Here is a 21,270-nt window from a genome sequence, read left to right as displayed (position 1 = left end):
CTGTGCATTCCCTTAAGCCTCTCCTGCTCTCAGCCTGCCCATTATGGTGTGTGTTTGTCAGGAAAAGACCAACGTCATGGCCTTAAGTCAACTGTGAAACATGGAAATGAAGTGAAGCCCAGATTTCTGTAAGCACATCTTCCCTCCCATTCATCCAGAAACCAGGCTCCTACCTTTTCCCGGTCAACCTCTGAACTCTCATTAGTGACAGTAGTTTCCGTGCTGCTGCAGAATGATGTGTACAGGGAGTTGGCAAGCAAACACCAGCTCCCACCAGGCCAGGCAGCAACAGCAGCCCTGGCCCCTGTTCTTGTCTGGCTCTGATCTGGTTCCAGTCCCGGTCCTGGCCCTGGGGTTGGTGTCAGGGTCAGAGCTGCTGCTGCTGCAACCACTGCTGCCTAGCTGGGCAAGTGCCAGAGCCACCATGAGCTCTGTGGCCTGGGCTGGAGAGGAGCTGGAGCTATGGCTGAGGGTAAGTGGCAATGGGGTGCAGGTACAAGTAGGGCAAGAGGCAGGGGGAGGGCAAGTGACAAGGGCCTGGTACTGGGGGGGCGCAAGCACAGGGAGTCAGGCGGTGTGGGGAGCAAGTGGTTGGTGGGAGACGGGTAGCAGGGGTCAAGGGATCGGAAAGCAAGAGGCAGGTATCAGGCCACTTGTCCACCGTAGAAAAGCCCATGGGGTACAGGAAATAGGGATTTTAGGTCATGGTTTTGGGACTTGAGTTTAATATGCAATATTCTGTTAGACAAGGCAGTATTAATATGTAGTGTCTGAAAAGTTGTTAAAGAGAAACTTGCAATATAACGAGATGTTAATGTGGAAGGAAGAGGAAGATTCTTTTTTAGGATGCTTGTAAGCAGCAAGTTAGTGTGTAACAGTATTTTCTAGTACAGTGTACTAGAAGGAAGATTATTTTTAAATTCTAGCCTAGGTAACACTGTCAGTCTGCAAGATTGTGCTAATAGATGAGGCTTAGCAGGAGTGCTCACTTAGTCTAAATAAAATCTGCATATTTTGCATGTTGCTCATGTGAACTAGATAAGCTGTATATAGCAGTTAGAGAGAATGTTATGGTGTACCAATTATTTTACAAAAGAGCAGATCAGATCAGCCATGCTGAAAAACCTTTTGCATTTAATCTGTATTGAATAGCTTGCTCTTTGATGCAGTGACCAGTAAGGTTGTAAGTCTTTCCTTAACAGCTCCTTTCCAGATACTGTATTAATGCCTGGCTTGGGTGGTAATTCAACAGGCAAGCAAAATATCATTTTCTTCCAGTTGCCAGGCTGTGGGAGGGCATGCAGAAATTGCTTGGGCTCTTGTGATTACTGGTTTTTGCAGGGCTATGGTCATGTCTGTCCCTGACTGTGAACACATGGAGAGCACTTACCAAGTGTTCAGATCAGTCAGTGATCAGTTTTTCAGCCACTTAAGAACTGCCCCATTTCTCTCTCTTTACAGGGGTGGTGCGTTATTAACCAACCCAAGTGGACCAGGCTACCACATCATGCTCCCATTCATTACCACGTTCAAATCAGTACAGGTTAGTATCTCCTAACCTTGAAGCAGGCTAGGTGTGTGGTAGGTGCGAGTGTTAGATATGATGGCAGAGCTGCAGTGTTGCCCAGATCAAAGGATTTTGATCAGCTGTTAGCATCACACAAGCACAACAGATCTAGTGGCAATCTGCTGCTCCCCTCCTTAATTATCTGAGGCAGCCCTTGGTGTGCAGCATGAACTGTGGGGCTGAGGTACATGGATTCATCCTGCTGACCCCAATGTACATCAAGTCTTATGCTGTCTGCAGTTTGGTGTTAGCCATTGTGGCTGTGCTCTGTGTCTGGTTATCTGTTGTCTGCCTTGAAGTAGATAGACCGTTGCTGCAGGGAGCCTGAAAGGGGATGAATGAACCAGTCTGTTGCTGTGGCAGAAGCTTTGATAGCTTCCTTAGAACATGTGCCATGCAAGCCCAATGCAGTGCAAATGGAGGTGAGCTCCTTGGTGCACCTCTGCTGCGCACTTCCTGCTGGCAGAGATGACAACTCCTCCCCCCACATGGCCGGAGCAGGGCTGAGCGTGGGGGTGGGAGCAGATGCAGGCTCAGGGCTCCCAAGCCCTACTGCCCAAGCCCCAGGAAACCTGTGCTGGCCAGGCCCCATTGGTGAGGCACATCTGCCCCCACCCTGTGCACAAACCTGGGGGTTACATGCCCCCATACCCTCTCTCCCTGGGAGTGTGCACAGCAGCAGGCACCTGGGCCCTCCTCCCCACCCCTTGGACGAGCTGTCTGTGGTCCTGTCCCACTCCCCACCTGAGTCCCAGGCCCCATTCACTGCCCTGGCTGGGCAGTACCCTGAGTCCCAGCCCCTGCCCTGCTCCCTCCCTCACCTTGGGGGCCTCAATCTGCCCCTCCCCCCTGAATAGACTTATCTGTAGGCAGCCAGGGAAGCTTCTCTCTGCCACTGCCCTGGGCTGTACTCCTGACCAGGTGCATGTGTGCATCCCCTGCATCCCCACTCCCTGCAGCCCCTTGCAGCCTGGAACACTGCCAGCCTTCAAGGGGAAACCTGCCATTTCCCACATTTTTTTTCCATAAAACCCAGATCCCTGCACAATACTGGGAATCCAGGACAAATACTGTCCCAGAGTCGTGCAGCCCAGGACTGAGAGTTAATGTTTCTATTTCAGAACTGCCCTACCCAAGTAGGGACAGGTGATCACCCTACCCTCTTCCTGAGGGGGGCAGGGTTCCTGGACCCCACATACTCGGTGCCTGTGCCCCCCTCATTGTTTGAAGGTGCTTCCTGGCAAGGGGACTGAGTTCTCAGCAGTCTAGGTTCTGCTCAAGGGGACTGCAGTCCCTTCAGTTGCGGAGGGAGTGAGAGTCTGGGGAGGAAAGAATGGAGTTTTCCCTACCACCATATTCTTCCCAAACAACTGCAGAGTGGGGATTGGGAAGATGTTTCTGCCCCTCTGCCCACAACTGTCAGCGACCGACAGAGGGACTGAGGGTTGCTTCTCCTAAGGTCCCCGTGTTGTGTTCCCCTCCACCCCCCGCTACTTCAGTAGCCATTAGAGGTTGGGCTTGGAGTTTCTTGCAAGAGAGATTCCCTGAACTTGGCTGGAGGGTCCGTTTAGCATTTGCACTTGACTATTGAGGTTTCAGTACATGCGTGAGCCCTGACTGTCTCTCTTATTCCAGACTACATTGCAAACTGATGAAGTGAAAAATGTGCCTTGTGGGACGAGGTATGTTGTTTTATATACGTGTTTTTTTTCTGGCTTTGGCAAGCAGATGTGATCTGATTTTTTTCAGCTTGTGGCTAGTTCATTCTTTAGGACATGTGGACCCAGGACCTGGGGATTACAGGCAGATACTTCTGAGAGTAGCTTTGAGAGTATGAATGAGTGTGTATGAATCCTGGGTGGAGTGTTTGTTCAGAAATGTAGATGTGGGTGGAAGGAAATGGGAGAATACACCAGGTTGCTCTTGTATTGTTTCCTGCAGCTGCCAAAGCTGATATTTGGAGGGCATTTGCACCTGTGACAACAGAAGCCATGCTCTCTAGGGTATAAATTTTTGTCTTAGCCTCTTGTTTACTTTTCTTTACTGTTGTCTGATCTTCTCCTGTTGTCTTAGTGCTGAAGACTAACGCTAGAAGTACTACTACTGATTTCTGTGTTACCTCAGGAAAATAATAGCTACAAATGTTTGCATTGGGCTTAGTCAGGGTGTAATCCCCTATCAAGAAACAAACCCTCACAAAAATCCAGGAGCTCATGAATCATGGATTTATTGTCAGCCTGATTTGGTTAGAAACTGTTTTAGAGCAAAAAATCTTGAAGTTTAAATGTTACAGAGCACTAAAATTACTTAATGCATTATCAAGTCACAGATTCTCAACCAGGGTGCCCTGAGATGCTTTTAAAGGTGCCATGGGGTACTGATTATAAGCACTAAAGTCATGGAAACAATTCCTTGTACATGTTTCACAAGATAACTTACACAAGTTCAAAAGATCCCAAATGCTTGTATTTATGCTGTGTAAGAGTGATGTTGTAGCTGTGATGGTCCAGAAAAGATGCAGGGCACGGAGTCCATTGCAAGTGGTGGATTATTTATTTACATGCACGTTTGTGCATTACTAATGTTGCAGAACTGACCTCTTAAGTCAAGAAAATTTCAGAAGAAATCTTGTGAAACATTAGCTCGGTGACATTGCTCATCCCTATTATTTTAAAACATGGTGATGCCAAAGGTGACAGCTCAGTGGGAATTCACTTTACAGCAACGTCTGCTTGCTATCCTCCAGGGTGACAAAAGCCACAGACCTTTTTCCTATCCAGCAGTGACATGTATTTCCATCAGGAATGTCTCCCCTCCTCGAGCCTTACCTATGATTCTCTTTGATAGGGCCTCTTTTTAAACCTATGTCCTCTTTTTATATCATTTGTCTATTCAAATAACCCAGACTGTTGATCAAGAAGCTCACAAGACCTGCCAGCAGAGCCCACAAAATCTTGAACAGGAGTTTTTCATTGCTGAGCCTGTGCTAGTTATTTTCTGGCCCTGAGGATCTTTCCTGCAAACACCTACTCTCTGCTGGCATAGCTCAGTTCATCCCTAACAGAGTTTGTTAGTTCCTTGCTGTGAAAAACGTCTGATTTCGGAGCAGACAGGTCTCTGGCACTGTGAACCCCTTGAGTGGTGTTTAGAACGCCCCCTTGGCTGTTGTGGATGGTATCTGTTTCCCATAAAATAGACTTGGCTTCAACTAAGAATTTTCCTGTTTTGAGGGGATTAAATTAAGAAGTCTAAGGAAGAAGAACATGCAAAGATAAAGAATAGAAAAATGTTGGAAGTAGCTAACTATTTCAGAGCTTTGGGGCAAGCCCACAGGTTTCATTACAGGTGGGAGGACTGCAATTTGAACAATAATTCTTGATTCATCTCCTGTACCTTCCCTCAAGGGTTACATATGGGCATATTCTAAGTAATAGTAGAGCAGGGCAGAGTTCAGATGGCCTGGAAGCCAAGCCTGGGCTTTGTTTCCTGAGAGAGTCTTTCTTTTCCATTCTTTTTTTTTTCCTGAGATAATCAGCAGTATGTTTTGAGGAATGGGTCTGGGAGCACTGTGACAATAGTCTTCCTGCAGTTGCTGTGGGACCTGCTGCATTCTCCTCAGTCTTTCTGCTTGTTGTAAGCTCACATCAGAGATGTCTGTTAAAATTTACTAAATGTATGAATTCATGTTTTACATAGAAACGTCCATTAGATTATGTAGCATCCTCTGACAGGCTGGGGAAAAAAACTGAACTGTACTTTCAGCTTGGCAGAATGGAAATTCTTCTGCTTCTTTTCAGTGGATACTTGGTCTCTCCCCCTTCCCTCCCCATCCCACCTATTTTATATCTGTCTGTACCTTCCTCATGGTGGTAACTATGGTCATTTAAAGGTCTCTGGGTTTCTTTTATTGAGGTCTCTGGCTCAGTAGAAAGAGGGACCACAAAGTAAAATAAAAGTGCTTTGGGAGCATGCTGGAATACATTTCTAGTTTATGCAAAGGGATGAAGCTGGGATTTACTCTTATCTAAGAATCCCAGTGTCTCTTTCATAATAGCATGAAATGGAGTACAGCATGCTGCATAAAAAGTAGATTGCACCTCTGCAGCACAAGTCAATAAAAATGATTGTTGTACATTGAACAGGGTCTTTTATGAGCATTTGCTGTCATTACTCAAGTCTGTTTCTTTTTCTTGTAGTGGTGGGGTTATGATCTACATTGATCGAATAGAAGTTGTGAATATGTTAGCTCCATATGCAGGTATTTGCTCTTTTTTTTTTTTTTTCCTGTTTGATAAAGCAGTTCTTTGATTGACTGCATAGGGCTGTTGAGACAGTGAGTTAGTATTCCTGGGAAAGTAGAATCCCCACTGCTTGTGTAATTTTAAAACTAGACTGGCCAAAGCACCGTGCAGTATATCGTAGAGGAAGTGTGTGGTGTCGAAAGGATGGGGGGGCCCACACGGTATCCCGTGTGTCTGTCTGCACACAGTGTACCTCATCAGGTTATTTTATTCAGTTCAATGTGACCTCCACTGCTCTATGCTGAAGAGTTTTACTTGCTCCAATCACTGCTTAAACAATAAGGGACTATTTTCAGAAGAGCTCAAACTAAGCCCTGTAATTCTAGAATAAAATTCACTTTTAATTCAGGAAAAAGCAGTTGAATTCTTCCTGTAGGAATAAAACTCCATTCAGCTTTCACTGGGGAACTTAGGAAGCAGGACAAAGTTTTGTCCTGGCTATAACATAGGCTGCTTGTGTGCATCTTTTCTGCCTGTTTCCCCAGATGCAGAGTAAGGTTGTCCTGTCTTTCAGGGAGGTTGGGAAATGCAGTGCATTGCTTTAAGGCAATGGTTCTCAACCGTTTGGCTCCACGGGTCAGATAAATGGTGTGGGGTCAGTCCATGGGCCAGATCAAGCCCCACATACTCAGATTGGGTCCCTAGGGCCTGGTGCTGCCCCTTCCCACCCCTGCATGCTGAGATTCGGCTCTGGCCCCAGCACTGCCCACTCCTGACACTGGGATTGGGCCTTGGGGACCAGTGCTCCCTCCATGTGCTGGGATTGGGTCCTGTGGCCTGGTGCAGCACAGGGCTCCCCATAGGTCCAGAAATTTGGCAGCAAGGGAGTGATGCCATTGCTTCCCTGCTGCCAAATTTCCAGACCTGTGGGGAACCCCATGGGCCAGATAGGTCCTGCGGTGCAGTGTCATCTGGCCCACAGGCCAAGGTGTGAGCACCCCTGCTTTAAGCCATTGCCAGATCTTTGGTTGGATGCTGCTAGAGAAACAGAGTATAGTTTAGTGGGGCCTCTCGAGGAGTTCCACCTCTGTGCCTGGAGGTCTCTCAGATGAGCAGGCGCAGGTGCATTGACCTCCATGCTGCTTTTCTGCGTACGTTTTGCTGTGTCAGCTCTTACTTTATAGCACATCTTTATAAGTGAACAGACCAAAAAGTGCCTGCTTTTTGGGAATGGGTCTTTGTGCTCAGCCATTGCTGCAGGCAGTGAATTCAATGTATATAGTACAGTTAAACAAGGATGTGCACAATTGAGGGGACTTCCTTTTCTAGGAGTAGCTTCCTGCTTATAACAGAGTTGCTCTTGACTTTTGCTTCCCTCTGAAATAGTTGTTTGCCATCTTCATCCTTCTGGGGAGTGAATGCTTCCCTCTAGAGCATAGTAAAGTCAGCTGCCTGACTTTCCAGGTAACTGGGCAAAAATGAGCCCCAAGAACATCAAATTGTTCCATTGGCTAGAATGAGGGCAAATAAAAATAGAGTTTGAATGCATCTCAGCTGTGGTAGAACAATCATCTTGCAACAGCTGAAAACCATATCCATGTTCTCTAGTTTGGTGCCTTTTATGTCTCTTGTCACCATAGAATCTGATTCTACTTACGGGGTCACATGTCCCTCCAGGCTGGAATTTTCCAGCCCTGGTCTTTATAGCAATGAATGAGAAGATTGACTGCCTGTCCATGGGAAAACGAAATCCTCTGGACTTGGCCAAATCAAAGCTGATGTTTCAAAGAGCCTTTACTCAGAAGAACTTGCTTTGTTAAGTTTGGAAAGGGGACAGAAAACTGCAAAAGCGAGTACGTGCAACAAAATTCACAGCCAGCTAGGTACAGCATTTACAAGTTTGTGAATGTATCAGGTGGGGGTTAGGCATTTACAGTGCTTCTGTTTCTGCCCTGTGAAACTAATTGCTTTACAGGAAACTTTTTAAAAGCTCTGTTTGTACCTCCTGTGGAATATAATCCCACAGGAAGAGAGATCTGACATTTTTTTTCCCTTCAAATTAAGGGATTTTAATGGAGAAAACAAGTGTTATTGCAGCATCCGTATGTTAAATCACTCTCTATTCTTTGCTCTGTTCTTAGACTTAGCATTAACTTGGCCCACTGTGCATAGTACTCTCTGTTCCCGTTGACATGAGTGATGGCACATTTCCTCACTTTGTTAGTACAGACCATAAGTCACAGATATGCAATACTTTTTGTATAATTACCCTTCTTATTTAGGTTTTGTCTATGCAGACTAGTGTTCTCCATGTATTTGACTATGTATTTGTCTTTAGATAGTGTGCAAGCAGCAAAGCATTGTTCCTTTACAGTGCTAGAGTTGGTCTCTAGTAATTAAATCTTTTTTCCCCAGTGTATGACATTGTGAAGAACTACACTGCAGACTATGATAAGACCCTCATCTTCAATAAAATTCACCATGAGCTGAATCAGTTCTGCAGTGCCCACACTCTCCAGGAAGTGTACATTGAGCTGTTTGGTAAGTTCGTGGGCACTTAAACACACACAGCAAATGGGTGTATAATTTAGCTCAGGATTTTCCAGGGTTTTCAGTCAGATTTGTCAGTTAAGAAGCCCAGCACTGGGTGCAAAACAAGCTCCTTGTGAGTACATGTATCCCTTTACTCTAGAATTATTCTGTGTGTGTTGAACAGTCATGACTGTTCATGTGACTTCACATGTCCTAGATTTGAATCCCCCAAATCCTCCTTGTCCAGGAATGTACCTTGGGTGCCAGGTACAGCAAAACCAGCCTGGTGTCTGCTGCTGTACTGCAGCAAAAAGGGGCACCATTTTCCTTTCTTCCCTTTCTGCCCATCTGTTTTCAGGGACATAGATGTCACACACTGCTCAAGCCAACCCTGCACCAGGGCTAAGTGAGCCCTAGACCCTACACTGGAATCCTCCTTCTCATTCTCTGTTTTCTTCATGGAAACTGAAAAGGACTTTTCAGTCCCTTATCCTCCCTCCTTGACTCCTTACCTCAAAATGAGGTCACACACATCACCCTAATCACTTCATAAGGGACCAGCTTTGGTTCAGTGCACGATGAACTTGGAAGTCCCATTTGCCTCCTCCTGTGATGTACTTAGGACTTCTCTTCCCCCTTCTTCCCCTTCCCAGTTTGAAGCCTGGATGCCAGTTGCAGTGCTCCTTTTCTTTACTGGCTTCCTGCTCACTGGAACCAGCATTGGGTGAGGGTTCCCTCTGGAAGAGCGAGTCAGGGCACAAGAGGTTTCCTATTACAGGAAGACTACCTGCATTTAGGCTTCAGTATGTGATGGTAAATCTCTGTCGGACATGTGGTGATATACTAGTGGCAGATAAAAGTTTGACCCTTTGGAAACTGCCTAATTATTAAGGAAACATCTTTTGGAAATAGCTGACTCCCAAGCCTACTTGGAGGTAGGGATGGGCATTGCTGTACTCTGAGGCTTCCCTTTAGTTCTTGGCGCGTGTGTGAGTTGGCCTTTGTTGTCTGCTCCGAGTGATTTTTAAAAACAGGCTTGCAGCATCTTCAAGGATGACTAGAGCCAAACCAGAGCCTTACGCCCTTCATAGGGAGGGGAGATCATGTGCTTTGTCCTAGACCTCTGGCTATGTTTTCTCAGAAGATTATGCAGGGGAGTGTCAGGCCTAGAGAAGCTTTTTGTATTATAAAAGCGTCCTGATCCTAAAGAATCTAGAGATTTAAGGCCAGGTCTCAGGCTGGGATTGGAGTCAGCTTGACTCAGAATGGGGGAGGGGGCAGAATTTTGCTGCAAGTTCTGGCTGCTTTTTCCTACTGGCATCAAGCCAGCGTGGTAAGGTCAGAGCTTTCGATGTCTTGCAGCTGTCAGCACCCTGGCTTCAGTGAGCTCAGCAAGGGAAGAATCTATCTTTAGTGTCTAAATCGCTGTGGCCGGGCTTCTGGCTAAGATGAATTGAGGTTTTCCAATGAACTGTGAGGGAAGAAGGAATTCCTCACTGTGTCCTTCAGAACTCAGGGTGGACATACCCAGAGAGCAGCAGGTGAAAGGGAAAATTCATTGTCACATTAAATGCAGAAGTTCAAAAGTACATGCACAGGACTCCCCATGCTCTGGCCACCACTTTTTTTTCTGTGACAATAGCGCACACATGCCCATAAGCACACATGGTTTCCCTGACCCTGCATCTCTGTGGAGTCGAGATAGTGAACAGCATATTGCATGTGCTTTCAAAGTTCTTGGAGTGGCTCGCATAGCTACACATGCTAACTCTTTCCCTTCCAACCAGAGATTCATTTAGGCTGTTTCTCTTATCCCCTGAACACAGATCAGATAGATGAGAATTTGAAGTTGGCCTTACAGAAAGATCTCAATGTCATGGCACCAGGTCTCACCATCCAGGTAGGAAGATTCTGCATTTTATCCATGTAAACTTTAATTGGTGAGGCAGGATGGGAATGATTTTTCACCTGCGTGTTCTGTGGAGCTCTCAAGTTGCTGAGCATTGGGCATATGCATGGTTTGTCTGCACTCTGTTTAGGTTTCAGAACTTGTTTCCTGTGGGGCCAGAGTTCACAGTTCCTGTGAACTACGTGTTTTCCATACAGAATCCAAAGTGTTGTAATGGTCAGAAAAGAAATGTGCAGAAGAGATGGACAGCAATGGTCTCTTTCTAATGCACAGATCTTCATGCATTAGGATTTAACCTGCAAACATTGGTGACAAAAAAAAGTTTTTTCCACTTCTGCTCTTGTTGCAGAGCCAACCTTCTCCCAGTAGCCTGGACATAAGACATATTTACACTGATGTAATTTTCAGTTTTGGAACTAACAGCAACCAGCTTTTCTGGAGTAGTTTCATGCCTTGCCACTGGATGTAGGGAAGCAGACAATGGTTTGCCTTGAGCACACAGCTACATCAGTATGAACTGGACAGAAGACTTGTCTGATGGTGTAGCCATGCCTCAATTTTTTTATGGCAGTAATTCTACCCTGGATTGGTTCAAGTAAATAACTCAGGGGTGTAGGGGCTTTAAATTTTGCTTCTGATCCTTTTTTACGCTGGTGTTGAGACCATTTACATTGGTAGGACTGGCTTGTGTGACTTGGGCCTGTCAGTGTGAAAGGGGGAAAAAGCTGTCCCTGGTTGTCATTGCATCTGTTAAAGGTAACTGAAATAAAAAGGGGGTTGGTTTGCACTTTTGTGTCTCTTTGGCAAGTGCAGACAAGGGTGTTCATTTTCAGAAGAATTTCTGTTTGCATTTTACATTAGAAAATGGGTTTTCTCTTGGGGCTTTAATGGAAAACAGTCAGTTAGGAGAACCCATTCTGAGGTCCAGGGAACTGAAGTGAAAGTAGAATTGGTGAGAGGAGGTCAGGCTAGCTTTGCCTGCTCTTGCCACCACATTTAACTGTGCCTGGTTATCGTTTTGAATGGAAGCGTTTGTTAAAAACCAACATCCTCACCCTTAAGTTTGAGTTCCCTAAATCTTAAGTGTCTTCACAACTGTGAAGTCTGCCTGGATAAGGATAGCTGAGTCAACATGCTGTCCCGGTTCACTTTGGAAGAGTCCTGGTGTTCCTGTAAAACACACTGAACTATCCAGTCTGTACATTCCTGACATTCTTAGGTAAAAATCAAGAAGGAAATTCCCTTTTTAAATTTTAAAAAACCCAAAAAACACTTTTCGGGCCCTGTGGGTGCATTTACATGTGTGTTTTACTGCAGAGTTGACGAGCTGGCTCTGCAGTAAAGCGTCACTGTCTACATGTGCACTAGCATTAAAGCACAGTGAATTAATTAACTCCACCATAAGATAGTACTGTCCGTGATAGTACTATGTTAAGGTGGAGTCATTTACTGCACAGAAAGGACATGTGGACAGTGACCGGGACCGCGGCAGCTTGAGCCAGGACAGAGCAGCCCCAGGCTGGCAGCAGGCTTGGAGGGTCAGCCAAACAGCTCCGCACTTTGGGCACTCTCATACCCCCGCCAGCCCCTCTGCTGCCTGATGCTGTCACCTGGAACCCGGGGCTGATCCCCCAAGCCTGCTTCCAGCCCAGGGCTGCTCCACCCCAACTCAAACTGTTGCAGTCCCAGGCATACATGAAGACGCTGCGCCCAGGAGCAGCTGTCTTTGGCATGAGCTGCACTGGAGTTTATTGAGGCACATCAGTTGCAAATGTAGATGCACCCTCTATTTACCAAAAAGGCACAAGCAAAACTGAAAAGTGCTTTGTCGGTCACTCTTGCTGAACTGGAACTGCAAAGCCAAATTCAATCCTTGGACCTCTGTTGTCCCATTGTAAACAACATATGGAAGAATTTGGTTGTTGGAAGGAGTCAGGAGTTGGAAGTCAGCCATCCTGACTCTGAGCCCAACCTTTTGAATATATGACTTCCATCTCTTATGCTGAAAACATTCCGTAGAGAGAGTTACTTTGGGGCTCTGCCATCGCATTTTGGATCCCTTTTCAAGACACCAGAGACTCTCCTTGCCTGATGAAGGGTGACTGTGCCCAAAAGCTTGCTAAAAACTTTTTTTCCAACTACTCGGTTAGTTTAATAAAAGCTATCACATCTACCCAAAGAACGTTGCCTGCCTACATCCTTAGGCCAACATGACTACAACCAAAAACCCAGTTTTCAAGACAACTGCATTTTATAGCCTGTGATAAGTGTGCCTTACTGTGCAGCTTGCCCAGCACTCTGTATCCTAAGTCAGCACCCTCATTTAATGTCTTTGGACATGTCTGCACTTTCTTTCAAAGTCCCTACGTACAATTGCTGGGATTTTTTTTGGTTTACATTTCTCTGTGTCCCAAGATGAAATTATTTTGGAAGCTTTGAATAAAAGTAATTTTAATTTAGGTTTGAAATGTTATGAGTTGAGACTAAAACAATAGTTACTTAGTGTAAGCAGTATGCATGCACACAACTTTATAGTTGCTTAAGTGGGTACCTGGGAAAACCAGTGATGTAGACATACTACCTAGTTCTCAGTGTCTACAGCAGAGTATCTGCTCCTTTCCACAATTATGATGCAACCCATCACAGCTAACGGTTGTATAGGGACTATTTAATACAGATTTGAAGCTTGGTTGCACCACCTTTATGCTGTGCCTGGGAGGATTTGCGAAAAGGATACCTTGCCCACTTCATGTTGCATGCTCCAAATGTCAGAAATGAGATAGTCTAGCTGCCTTGGTGCAGTCTGAGCACATGGCAAGAAGCAAGCGTAAGACAGAAGGCCTGAAAGTAGTACTGGGATAGATGCTCGGAGCTTCTCTCAGCTGGCTGTGCTGCCTCATGCTTGCATATTAGGCACGAGCTAGTGAGCAGGACATGGTTCCTGAGCATAGCTTGGGCTCTGCACTTTCAGACTTCCCTGCTGTTTGGTTGAAGATAGCAGTTCTCAGTGTAGAATAGGGAATCTGACTGGAAGTATCAATAGTAGGGCGTGTTTCAACTTAAAGGTCTTGGTGCTGGTAGCTTGAGTTTTGGAGCTAAGACATTGCCCAATCCAATTACTTAGCATAACACACTGCCTTTCTTGCAGCAGTTTCCCAGCTATGTGGTCCTCATTGTGCAGAGCTTATTTTTAAACACACTCTGTTTTCTTTTCCTAGGCTGTGCGTGTTACAAAGCCCAAAATCCCTGAGGCCATCCGAAGAAATTTTGAGCTAATGTGAGTAGCTGCACAACAGATCTCCCATTTTTCAGCAGGTTCAGGCTGCCAACATAAACAGGTTGGTGTGCCATCATTGTAGGTGAATCGTGGTCCCCCTTTTACATACCTCCTGTAACAGCCACACTGGGGTATGTTATAGAGGCCCAGCCATTTGATGTAACTCCTTATTCCTCTTTGTGTTTAGAGAGATGATATGGCTTGTGCTGTCTGTCTGTGCATTTCCCTAGCTCTTACCACTGTAGCAGTATCTGAGCCCCTTGCAATCATTAATTAATTCAACTACCCAACCCCCCTGCAATGTAGGGTAGTGCTGTCATCCTCCTTGTACAGATGGGGATCCCAGGGCACGGAGACTAAACTGTGCCCTAGATTCCATAAGACCTAAATCTTCCTCCCGTGTCCTGATCAAATGTCTTAACTACAAGATATAGTGGCCTGTCCTGCAGTATTTTAATATCACTTAACATGTAAAACTGGACATTCTTAGGACACTTTACCCAGGAAGGGAAATGTCACCATCAGCATTTTACAGCTGACATCTTGGAGCTTGCATCTGCAAAGCTAGTTGAGGGTGAGAGCATGAGAGTGCTAAGAATCCATTTGGTAAGCCTGCACACATGGTTGCTCTTTTGTTTGGAGTGGATTATAAAGTTTAAATAGCTTGGTTCTAGAAGATGTTCCTCACCATAAGAGCTTGACCTCTCTGTGATGGGTCACAATTAGTACTTAAACTCATTGAATCTCCCTGAAAACTGTTTCCCTTGTTCCTTATCTGCTTGTTTTTGTAACTCGGCCTGTGTATTAGGCACTAAGGGTAAGATTCTGTCTCCATTTCTTTGAGACTCAGCCCCCACTTACTTGACATGTGTTCTTTGGTATCCCAGTATTTCAGATGTTATCTTGGGAAAGGGACTAAGTGACCAGCTTAAACACCACCCAGCCATATGGCAGGTATAGTGATCTGGCCAGGGTCTCTTGTGGAAGGCTGAAGTTCGCTTCTCTGTTGTGTGGGTGCTGTGTCTCTGTCAGGTTTGTCTTTGTCATTTTGGAGCCATTGCATGTTTGGGCTTCCCAGGTGACAGCAGCAGGATGCACTTGCTCTGGCACAGCTGCAAGCATTATCTCTTTAATGTGCACCTCACCAGAGGCTCTGTACTACAAAGGGTTCTACTGAGTGGCTGCCTCTGAAAAGCAGTAGGCTGCTCCAGCTAATGCAGTCGCTCATCTTTGAAAAGATTGTCTGCTCTGCACTCTGTCTCAGAGACAGACTGCCTGTTTATTTTCAGGCATGGGTACCAGTCTTGATGATCTGTAAAACCTTCAGTGGTCTGTTTGATGAATTTAAGACTCAAATGTGCACAAGGCACTTGCATATAGAGCCATCTTTAATATAGTAACACCTTCCCTTGCTAAGCTTGTACTGGACATAGCTTTTCACTGCCCCTGTGAACCAGCAGCTGGCTGGCTCCCAGTCAGGTGTCTCCCATGGAATAAATGCCTCTGCACTAGGGTGGTATGGATGCTAACAAGTGTCACTCCATTTATTACTAAGTGGGTTCTAATTGGCTAATGGCTATTAAATGATTAACATAATGCTGATTAGCTTAAGCTGGATTTTTTCTTCTTTGGAGGCGTCTAACACATTTTCAAATTGTGTGGTTGCCCCACCCTGAGACTCACTAGGGTGTCTGACTGTATTCAGGAACTACTGCTCTCTGGTTATTCTGTAGCAGATGCTCTGTCTGTCTCCCTAGTAGTGACCCATGCTCCTGGGACACTGACATTGTTAGCCAGGCTTTTGTCCTAAATCCACACTAAGGAGCTAGAGAATTATCCCTGTTGTAAACTCTTTTGCTGTACAGGGAAGCTGAGAAGACCAAACTGCTCATAGCAGTCCAGAAGCAAAAAGTTGTGGAGAAGGAGGCAGAGACGGAGAGGAAAAAGGCTCTCATAGGTATATTGAAGAAGCAATGCTTGCATCTATCAGTTTTTTCCCTGTGATGATTCTCCCAAGCGGATAGGGAGGGGCTGACTTACTAGGTGGGCAGAAAACAGGCATGGGCATGGTTCTCACCATTTGATGGAGTGGGGTCCAACTTGGCCAAGCAATGCAAGTGGAAACACAGGCACTGTGAAGTCCTGTATGAACAAGGTGGTTTTTATGTCCCTTATCACACGTGTGTGTTGCATTGAATCCAGTCCCTGCATGCAGAACAGGGGCACCTCAGCTGCTGGAAGGTCATCCCCTGTGTCCTTGTCCAACTCCAGTCTAGGGACCACATCACTGCCCTTAAGAATTATTCCCCCTTCTCCAGCACTGCAGAATAGTGCAGGGAAGTGGGGATTGGACAAGGTGTAGGTAGCATCTGCTGGAGTGGCACTGGGCTGTAGTGTACATCCCAAACCCTCTGTTTGTTGCAGTTTTTCACTTAAGAAATTCTTGGCCTGATTCAGGGCTCCCTCCTGCACTGGGGAGGCTTGTAAGCTTGGTAAGTCTTGGCAATCCAAGCTGCCCTGACAAAACCGGTCAGGCTCTGTCACCTGAATGTCCATGCATCTGGGAATTCACAGAAATGAACAGCAGCACTGTGCTTGTGACAGCTTCACAACCATTATGGCTATCTTTTCTGATGCTACCTGGGTCACCTGAAATGCAAACAGCCAGTACCATGACATTGTATTGAATAGCAGCTTGGGATCTGGGGAGGATGGTCATGCAGAGAAGTGAGATACAGAGATGGTTTTGTAGCAAGTCTAGTTGGCCACTACATACTGTGCAGTCTACTCCAAACTGTTGCCCAGGTGTATGGATTGGGCTGGCGCAGGAGCAGGAATTGTCTGAGCTACTGTCTGTAATTACAGAGGCAGAGAAGGCTGCTCAGGTGTCCAAGATTCATTATCAGCAGAAAATCATGGAAAAAGAGACGGAGAAGCGTATTTCTGAGATTGAAGGTAATGATGGAACATAATAGAACCTCCCAATGCAAAGAACTGTTATGCAGGTTAACCCAGGAAAGACCCCTCTCCCTCCAGCAACCACAGGTACTATGTACTACCTACCATAGTACAAAGGATAATAACTTTGCACAGCTGCAGCTTTGCCTGCTGGGTGAATTCTCCTTCCCTCTCCCAGGTTCCTGTGCAGGAAGGCAGCAGTGCATGCAGGTGAAAGGTGGTTCAGCGAAGCTGTGGTGTAGACACAGGCAGGCTGGCTAGAACATGATCTTTTGGGGGTTTCAGGCCTCAGTGCCCATGGTGGCCTAGCCATTGCACTGCTAACTGTTGCTCCTTTGACTTGATTTCCTGCTGCTGTACTAGATGCTGCTTTCCTAGCAAGAGAGAAGGCGAAGGCTGATGCAGATTATTACACTGCTCAGAAAGTGGCAGACTCCAACAAGGTGAGGGTGTGTCTGAAAGCAAACAAGACAAAAAGGGCTTGCTTAGTCTTCTAGCTGCCCCCAGGACTGGGAGGGGGCTTGGAGCAGGGATGATGTGAGAATGTTTGCTTTAGCTAACTTCATGGGGGGAGCACGGATTTAAATCCTGAACACAACATCCAGCCTGGTGGGTGGGGCAGGGAGACACCTGTGATACTTGCCAGGGAACATTGCCCCTTACAGGATGTGGTGTCTCACTTTGTAGCTGAAACTCACGCCGGCATATCTGGAGCTCGTGAAATATCAAGCCATTGCTGCAAACAGTAAGCTGTATTTTGGTGACAGCATCCCCAGCATGTTTCTGGATTCCTGTACTTTCAAACATGTGTGGCAGAGGACTGCACAAGACCCCAGCCTGCCCTTGAAAGAGGCCACAGAACCCTGTGGGGAAAGCTGCCTCGAAAATGAAGAGAATGCAGGCTGATGGAAGAAGTGGAGAGACTTCAGCTGAACAAGAGCTGGAAGAAGAGGATGCCTGGTCTACACAGATGTCCTGCCCAGCTGTGCTACAGGGACAGTGCCTGCCATTCTGCTCTGTGCCAATGGGAGAGACGCAGTGTGTGCACAGGCATCCTGAACGTACCCGGCAATTGGGTTGATTTTGTTTTAGCAGCAAATGTTTCAAGCTCTCTGCCTTTCCCTCTTCTCTCTTCCTATTTTAAGCTGGTGCTTCCAAATGAGGGATGATCCTGTACTAAACGTACCTATACTGGAATATTAAAGGATAGGAGCCAGGAAAGCCTACCCTGCAGGAGGTGGTTTGTTAGAAAGCATGCGTCCTCATTCCTCTAGGGGCAGGAGGTTTGGCCTTCTGGAGCCCTGTTTGAGTGCAAGGGTCATTCTGCTGCTTATTTTTGAGGCTGGACTGACACAATGCTGCCTCTGGCTGGTCACTGACAGGAGAACCAGTTGCTGAGGCTTCAGGTTGGGAAATGTGACTGAAGGGGGTGGGGGTCCCGACTGTCTCTGCACATCTGTCTCACCTCTGGTGCTGTGCTCCAGCTGGATGTTTCATTGCTGCCTGTAAAATGTTGATCTCTATCCAGCCAAGCCATGCTTTGCTGTGTGCTCCTGTTTGACTCTTCAGAAGCCACCTGCTGGAGTCCTAGCTGGGACAGCTTTGGTTTGAGAGACTTTTTATTAGAACATATGTAATAGATCCTCGGAAAGGTTTAATCTTTTCCTCTAGGTGTGTAGTGAAACGCTAATTCATTTGAACTTGACACTAGTTTGTCACTAATGGGCTTCCATTACTCTCCCCTGTTGAGAGTAAGAACCCCTGCTGGCTTTACTGAGGCTTTTTGCCCTTGGAAACTTTCTCCCTAGCTATCCTATTTGCTGTGGGGAGAGCACATTGCCCTTTGGGGCTCTACAGATTGCTTTTCTCCCCATGCTCTGATGGGTTGAAGGGTGCCAAGTAGATGGCATTAACTGCTGGAAGCTGGAGGACAGAGCTTTGAAATCTGTTTCTGATCACATGTGCCTCTGCTGGTCCTCCCACCTCTGGAGGACTGCCATCTCTCCACTCAGATGCAGAGAAGGAGAGGGAGGGCAGATGCAGAAAGCCTGGAGCAGCACAGAGCATGCAGAGGGACTCAGCTGGCTATCCTGATGCCCACTTCTCAAAGGGATGCCGGAATAGTTTAGTCTTCGTTCTGCTTCTCAGGCAAGAACAAGCACTCCTGGCCTTTGCCTGCTCTCTGGCCAATGCCAGAGCCTGACCTCAGCTGTTCCACCCAGCTGACCCCATTCTGCAGCAGAGTGGGAGAATTGGGCATCTGAGCCATAGTGCCCCAAGGCACCACATCCTCCCTTCAGAACTGGAATATTTCTGTTTCCAGACAGCCAGGGGGGATGGTGGAATTAAGAGATTTGTGTGTCATTCAAAACACGTTTTCCCACTGATGAACTGTTTGGCCAGAGAATCTTTTAACTTGCTCCAGTTGTAGGCAGAGCCACACCACACCTCTGGGTGCTGATGTTTGCAGAACAGTAAGGGAGGCTGCTCGCTACACCTGCTCTCTGCCTTCTATGCACCATCAGAGGCTGGGAGAAGACAGGCGTGTAGCAAAGGGAGTTTGTTTCTAGGTATGGTGTCTGGCAGGGCCTCCTCTCCTTGCCCTCTGCCTTGTTGTTTTTTGGTATTTATCTTGCTGTCTTGCCTGCAGTTGCTTTCTTGGTGATTCTTATAACCTCTAGCTGGCAGGAGGAGACGAGTGTGAGGTGAATACCATGGAAGCATAAGAGCACTAGCACTCTTTGCCTCCAAACCAACTGTGACAGGATGGGAGAAAAGCAGCCCAGAGCCTATACATTGATCCCCACCTATTACCTCTGTGTGGAGCCCTCTTCCAGCTGGCTGTAGCTGTCTGCCTTGTAGCACTGCTCCCTATCAAGGTTACCTGTAGAGCTTCCTAGGGTAGGTGTTGATCTACTTCTTAAACTCAAGTCCTGTCTTCCCTTCTACCCTGGCAGTTTGGGGAGCAGACATCCCCAGGGAGGAAGTGCTTGGTCATCTTTCTTTCTTGTAGATCCCAAGTAATAAAATCTTGCTTTGTTCTCTGCCGTATTCAGTCCAAAGGTCAAATCCAAAAATCTCTCCAGCACGCTGTCTTGAAAGAGACCTGTCCTCGTTCTCTTGACTAGTTAGAAGGAGGATGGGTGACAGGATTAGCGCAGTCCCTGCTGCAGACTTTGATTAAAGGTGCCTTATCGTGTGTAACAGTTCCTCTTTTCCTGTGGCAATGCCATCCACACATGGGGAGTGGAGGTTGGGCTGCTCAGTTTTAACTGTACTCCTATCAGAGCAGCTTGCCTGCAATTAGGCCTGAGGCTTAGAGCTTTTGTAGGCTCCTTGCTCCTGGCCTTTGAATTTCATGCAACAAAATGCTTACTCTGTCCTAGCACTGCTCCCATGCATCTTCCCAGGGTCACTGCTGCTGCCTACCCTCAGGCACAGAGAACCCCTCCTGCAGCTTTCTTCAGGCTCCACTCTGCAGCTGAGTGTTGATCTCCATCTGCTGCCCACTACCCCACAGCTGCTCTGCTTTTGCTTTCGAGTTTCAGCCAGAGTTGTCTCCTGCAGCTCGTTCTTCCTGGGGCAGGCATTCTCATAGGAATGTATAGACTATTTCAAAGGCCTGATGCTGTTGCTTTGTCCTCTCCCAGACCTCTCATGTTCTTTCTCTGAACTGTGCTGTCAGGATTACTATATGCCATTCTTGGGTTTTTTGGGTTGGTTTGGTTTTTTGTTTTGGTTTGGTTTTTTTTGGTTTTTTTTTGGGGGGGGGGTTGTTTGTTTTCTGTAGCCAGAGAATTGTGTCTCCGAGATACTGTCATTCAAGCGGCCTGGATGCAGAATGGCTTGTGATCTTGTTCCTGTTTGGTTTGCAGAGCTCCTAGAGCCCAGCCAAACTGGGAGCCCAGGAGCATCTAGCTGTGCAAGTGCAGAACCACCATCCAGTTCCCTGGGGCCAAGCAGCAGCAGAAATTGCATCTCTTCACCTGATTGGGAGTTTGCAGTCAGTGGAGAATACACCATATTTTGGGGAGGTCCTTAGAGAGCAGTTCTAGGACTTGGGGGAGAATTCCCTTCAGAATGTATTACGATGTAGGAGAGATCCTGTCCAGGGGCGATGCATAGGGCTGCATGTGGGTGCACGTGCACCCCCTGCATGTGGCGGGGCAACCCCTGCAAAAAAGCGCCACCGACACTGTCACCGGCGCCTGCAGGCAGACGCCGCTCACCACCCTGTGATCCAGGCAGTCCGTGATCACCCCTGGCCGCTGCCACTGCTGGCCTGCAGGTGGTTGTCGACAGTGCCGGCGATGTCTGCAGGAGCTCCCCAGGGGCACGTGCCATTCATGATCCTGTCCCAGGCCCTATTGTTGTCTCAACCTTTATATTCCTCTTGGCTTGTGCCCTCTTTTTGTCTGTATTTGTGAGTTTGCGCATCTACATCCTGGCTACCAAAAGCTCACTTATTCTGCTGCCAAAGGTCTACTGGCATGTAAAATGTCATGGTGTCTGTAGGTAGCTGTAGGATCTCCTCCCAGTATACACAGTGGGAGGAAGAATGAAGGGATGGGAGGAAAGCATGGACTAGCCAGCAGTCAATGGAAGTGGCGTTGGCAGAGCCAAGGTGGAGTGTTGGATCCAACATGTGTAAGATAATGGGTCAGAGAGGGAAAGCCCTAAAATGGCCTGAACAGCAAGGTCAAGACCTTTGTTAGATAGGGCAGAGAGAGACATGGGGGTGAGATGGAGGTAAATGGAAGAGCTGGGAGGTGCAATTTACAGCCAT

General features: G+C 46.9%; 1 protein-coding gene across 3 annotated transcripts; it reads left to right on the top strand.

Moving 5' to 3' along the window:
• The first annotated feature begins 1,453 nt into the window (after window positions 1-1,453).
• On the top strand, window positions 1,454-21,264 carry LOC102374014 (erlin-1). Of its 3 annotated transcripts, none has more exons than XM_006033711.3 (10): window positions 1,454-1,543; window positions 3,203-3,249; window positions 5,764-5,825; window positions 8,224-8,349; window positions 10,167-10,240; window positions 13,468-13,526; window positions 15,392-15,483; window positions 16,392-16,481; window positions 16,848-16,927; window positions 17,172-21,264. In XM_006033711.3, exons 1-10 carry the CDS (start codon window positions 1,508-1,510, stop codon window positions 17,388-17,390), a joined length of 885 nt encoding a protein of 294 aa, XP_006033773.2. In that variant the 5' UTR covers window positions 1,454-1,507; the 3' UTR covers window positions 17,391-21,264. The 3 variants fall into 3 exon arrangements, with proteins under 3 accessions (XP_006033773.2, XP_025071386.1, XP_025071387.1); XM_025215602.1 differs by lacking the exon at window positions 1,454-1,543 and adding an exon at window positions 7,449-7,691; XM_025215601.1 differs by lacking the exon at window positions 5,764-5,825 and having other exon boundaries at window positions 1,456-1,543.
• Window positions 21,265-21,270: the final 6 nt, after the last annotated feature.

This window comes from Alligator sinensis, unplaced genomic scaffold (assembly GCF_000455745.1).
Source record: "Alligator sinensis unplaced genomic scaffold, ASM45574v1 scaffold800_1, whole genome shotgun sequence".
In the NCBI taxonomy this organism is placed as follows: domain Eukaryota; kingdom Metazoa; phylum Chordata; order Crocodylia; family Alligatoridae; genus Alligator; species Alligator sinensis.
Note: the sequence above shows the minus strand (reverse complement) of the source record. Positions and strands in the feature narration are given on the sequence as shown.

Excerpts from the sequence above, each read along its gene's own strand:
- LOC102374014 (XM_006033711.3), top strand. The coding sequence starts at position 1,508 with ATGCTCCCATTCATTACCACGTTCAAATCAGTACAG. Across the intron at positions 8,350-10,166 it reads AGTGTACATTGAGCTGTTTG|ATCAGATAGATGAGAATTTG; the intron begins GTAAGTTCGTGG and ends CCCTGAACACAG. Across the intron at positions 16,482-16,847 it reads GCGTATTTCTGAGATTGAAG|ATGCTGCTTTCCTAGCAAGA; the intron begins GTAATGATGGAA and ends CTGCTGTACTAG.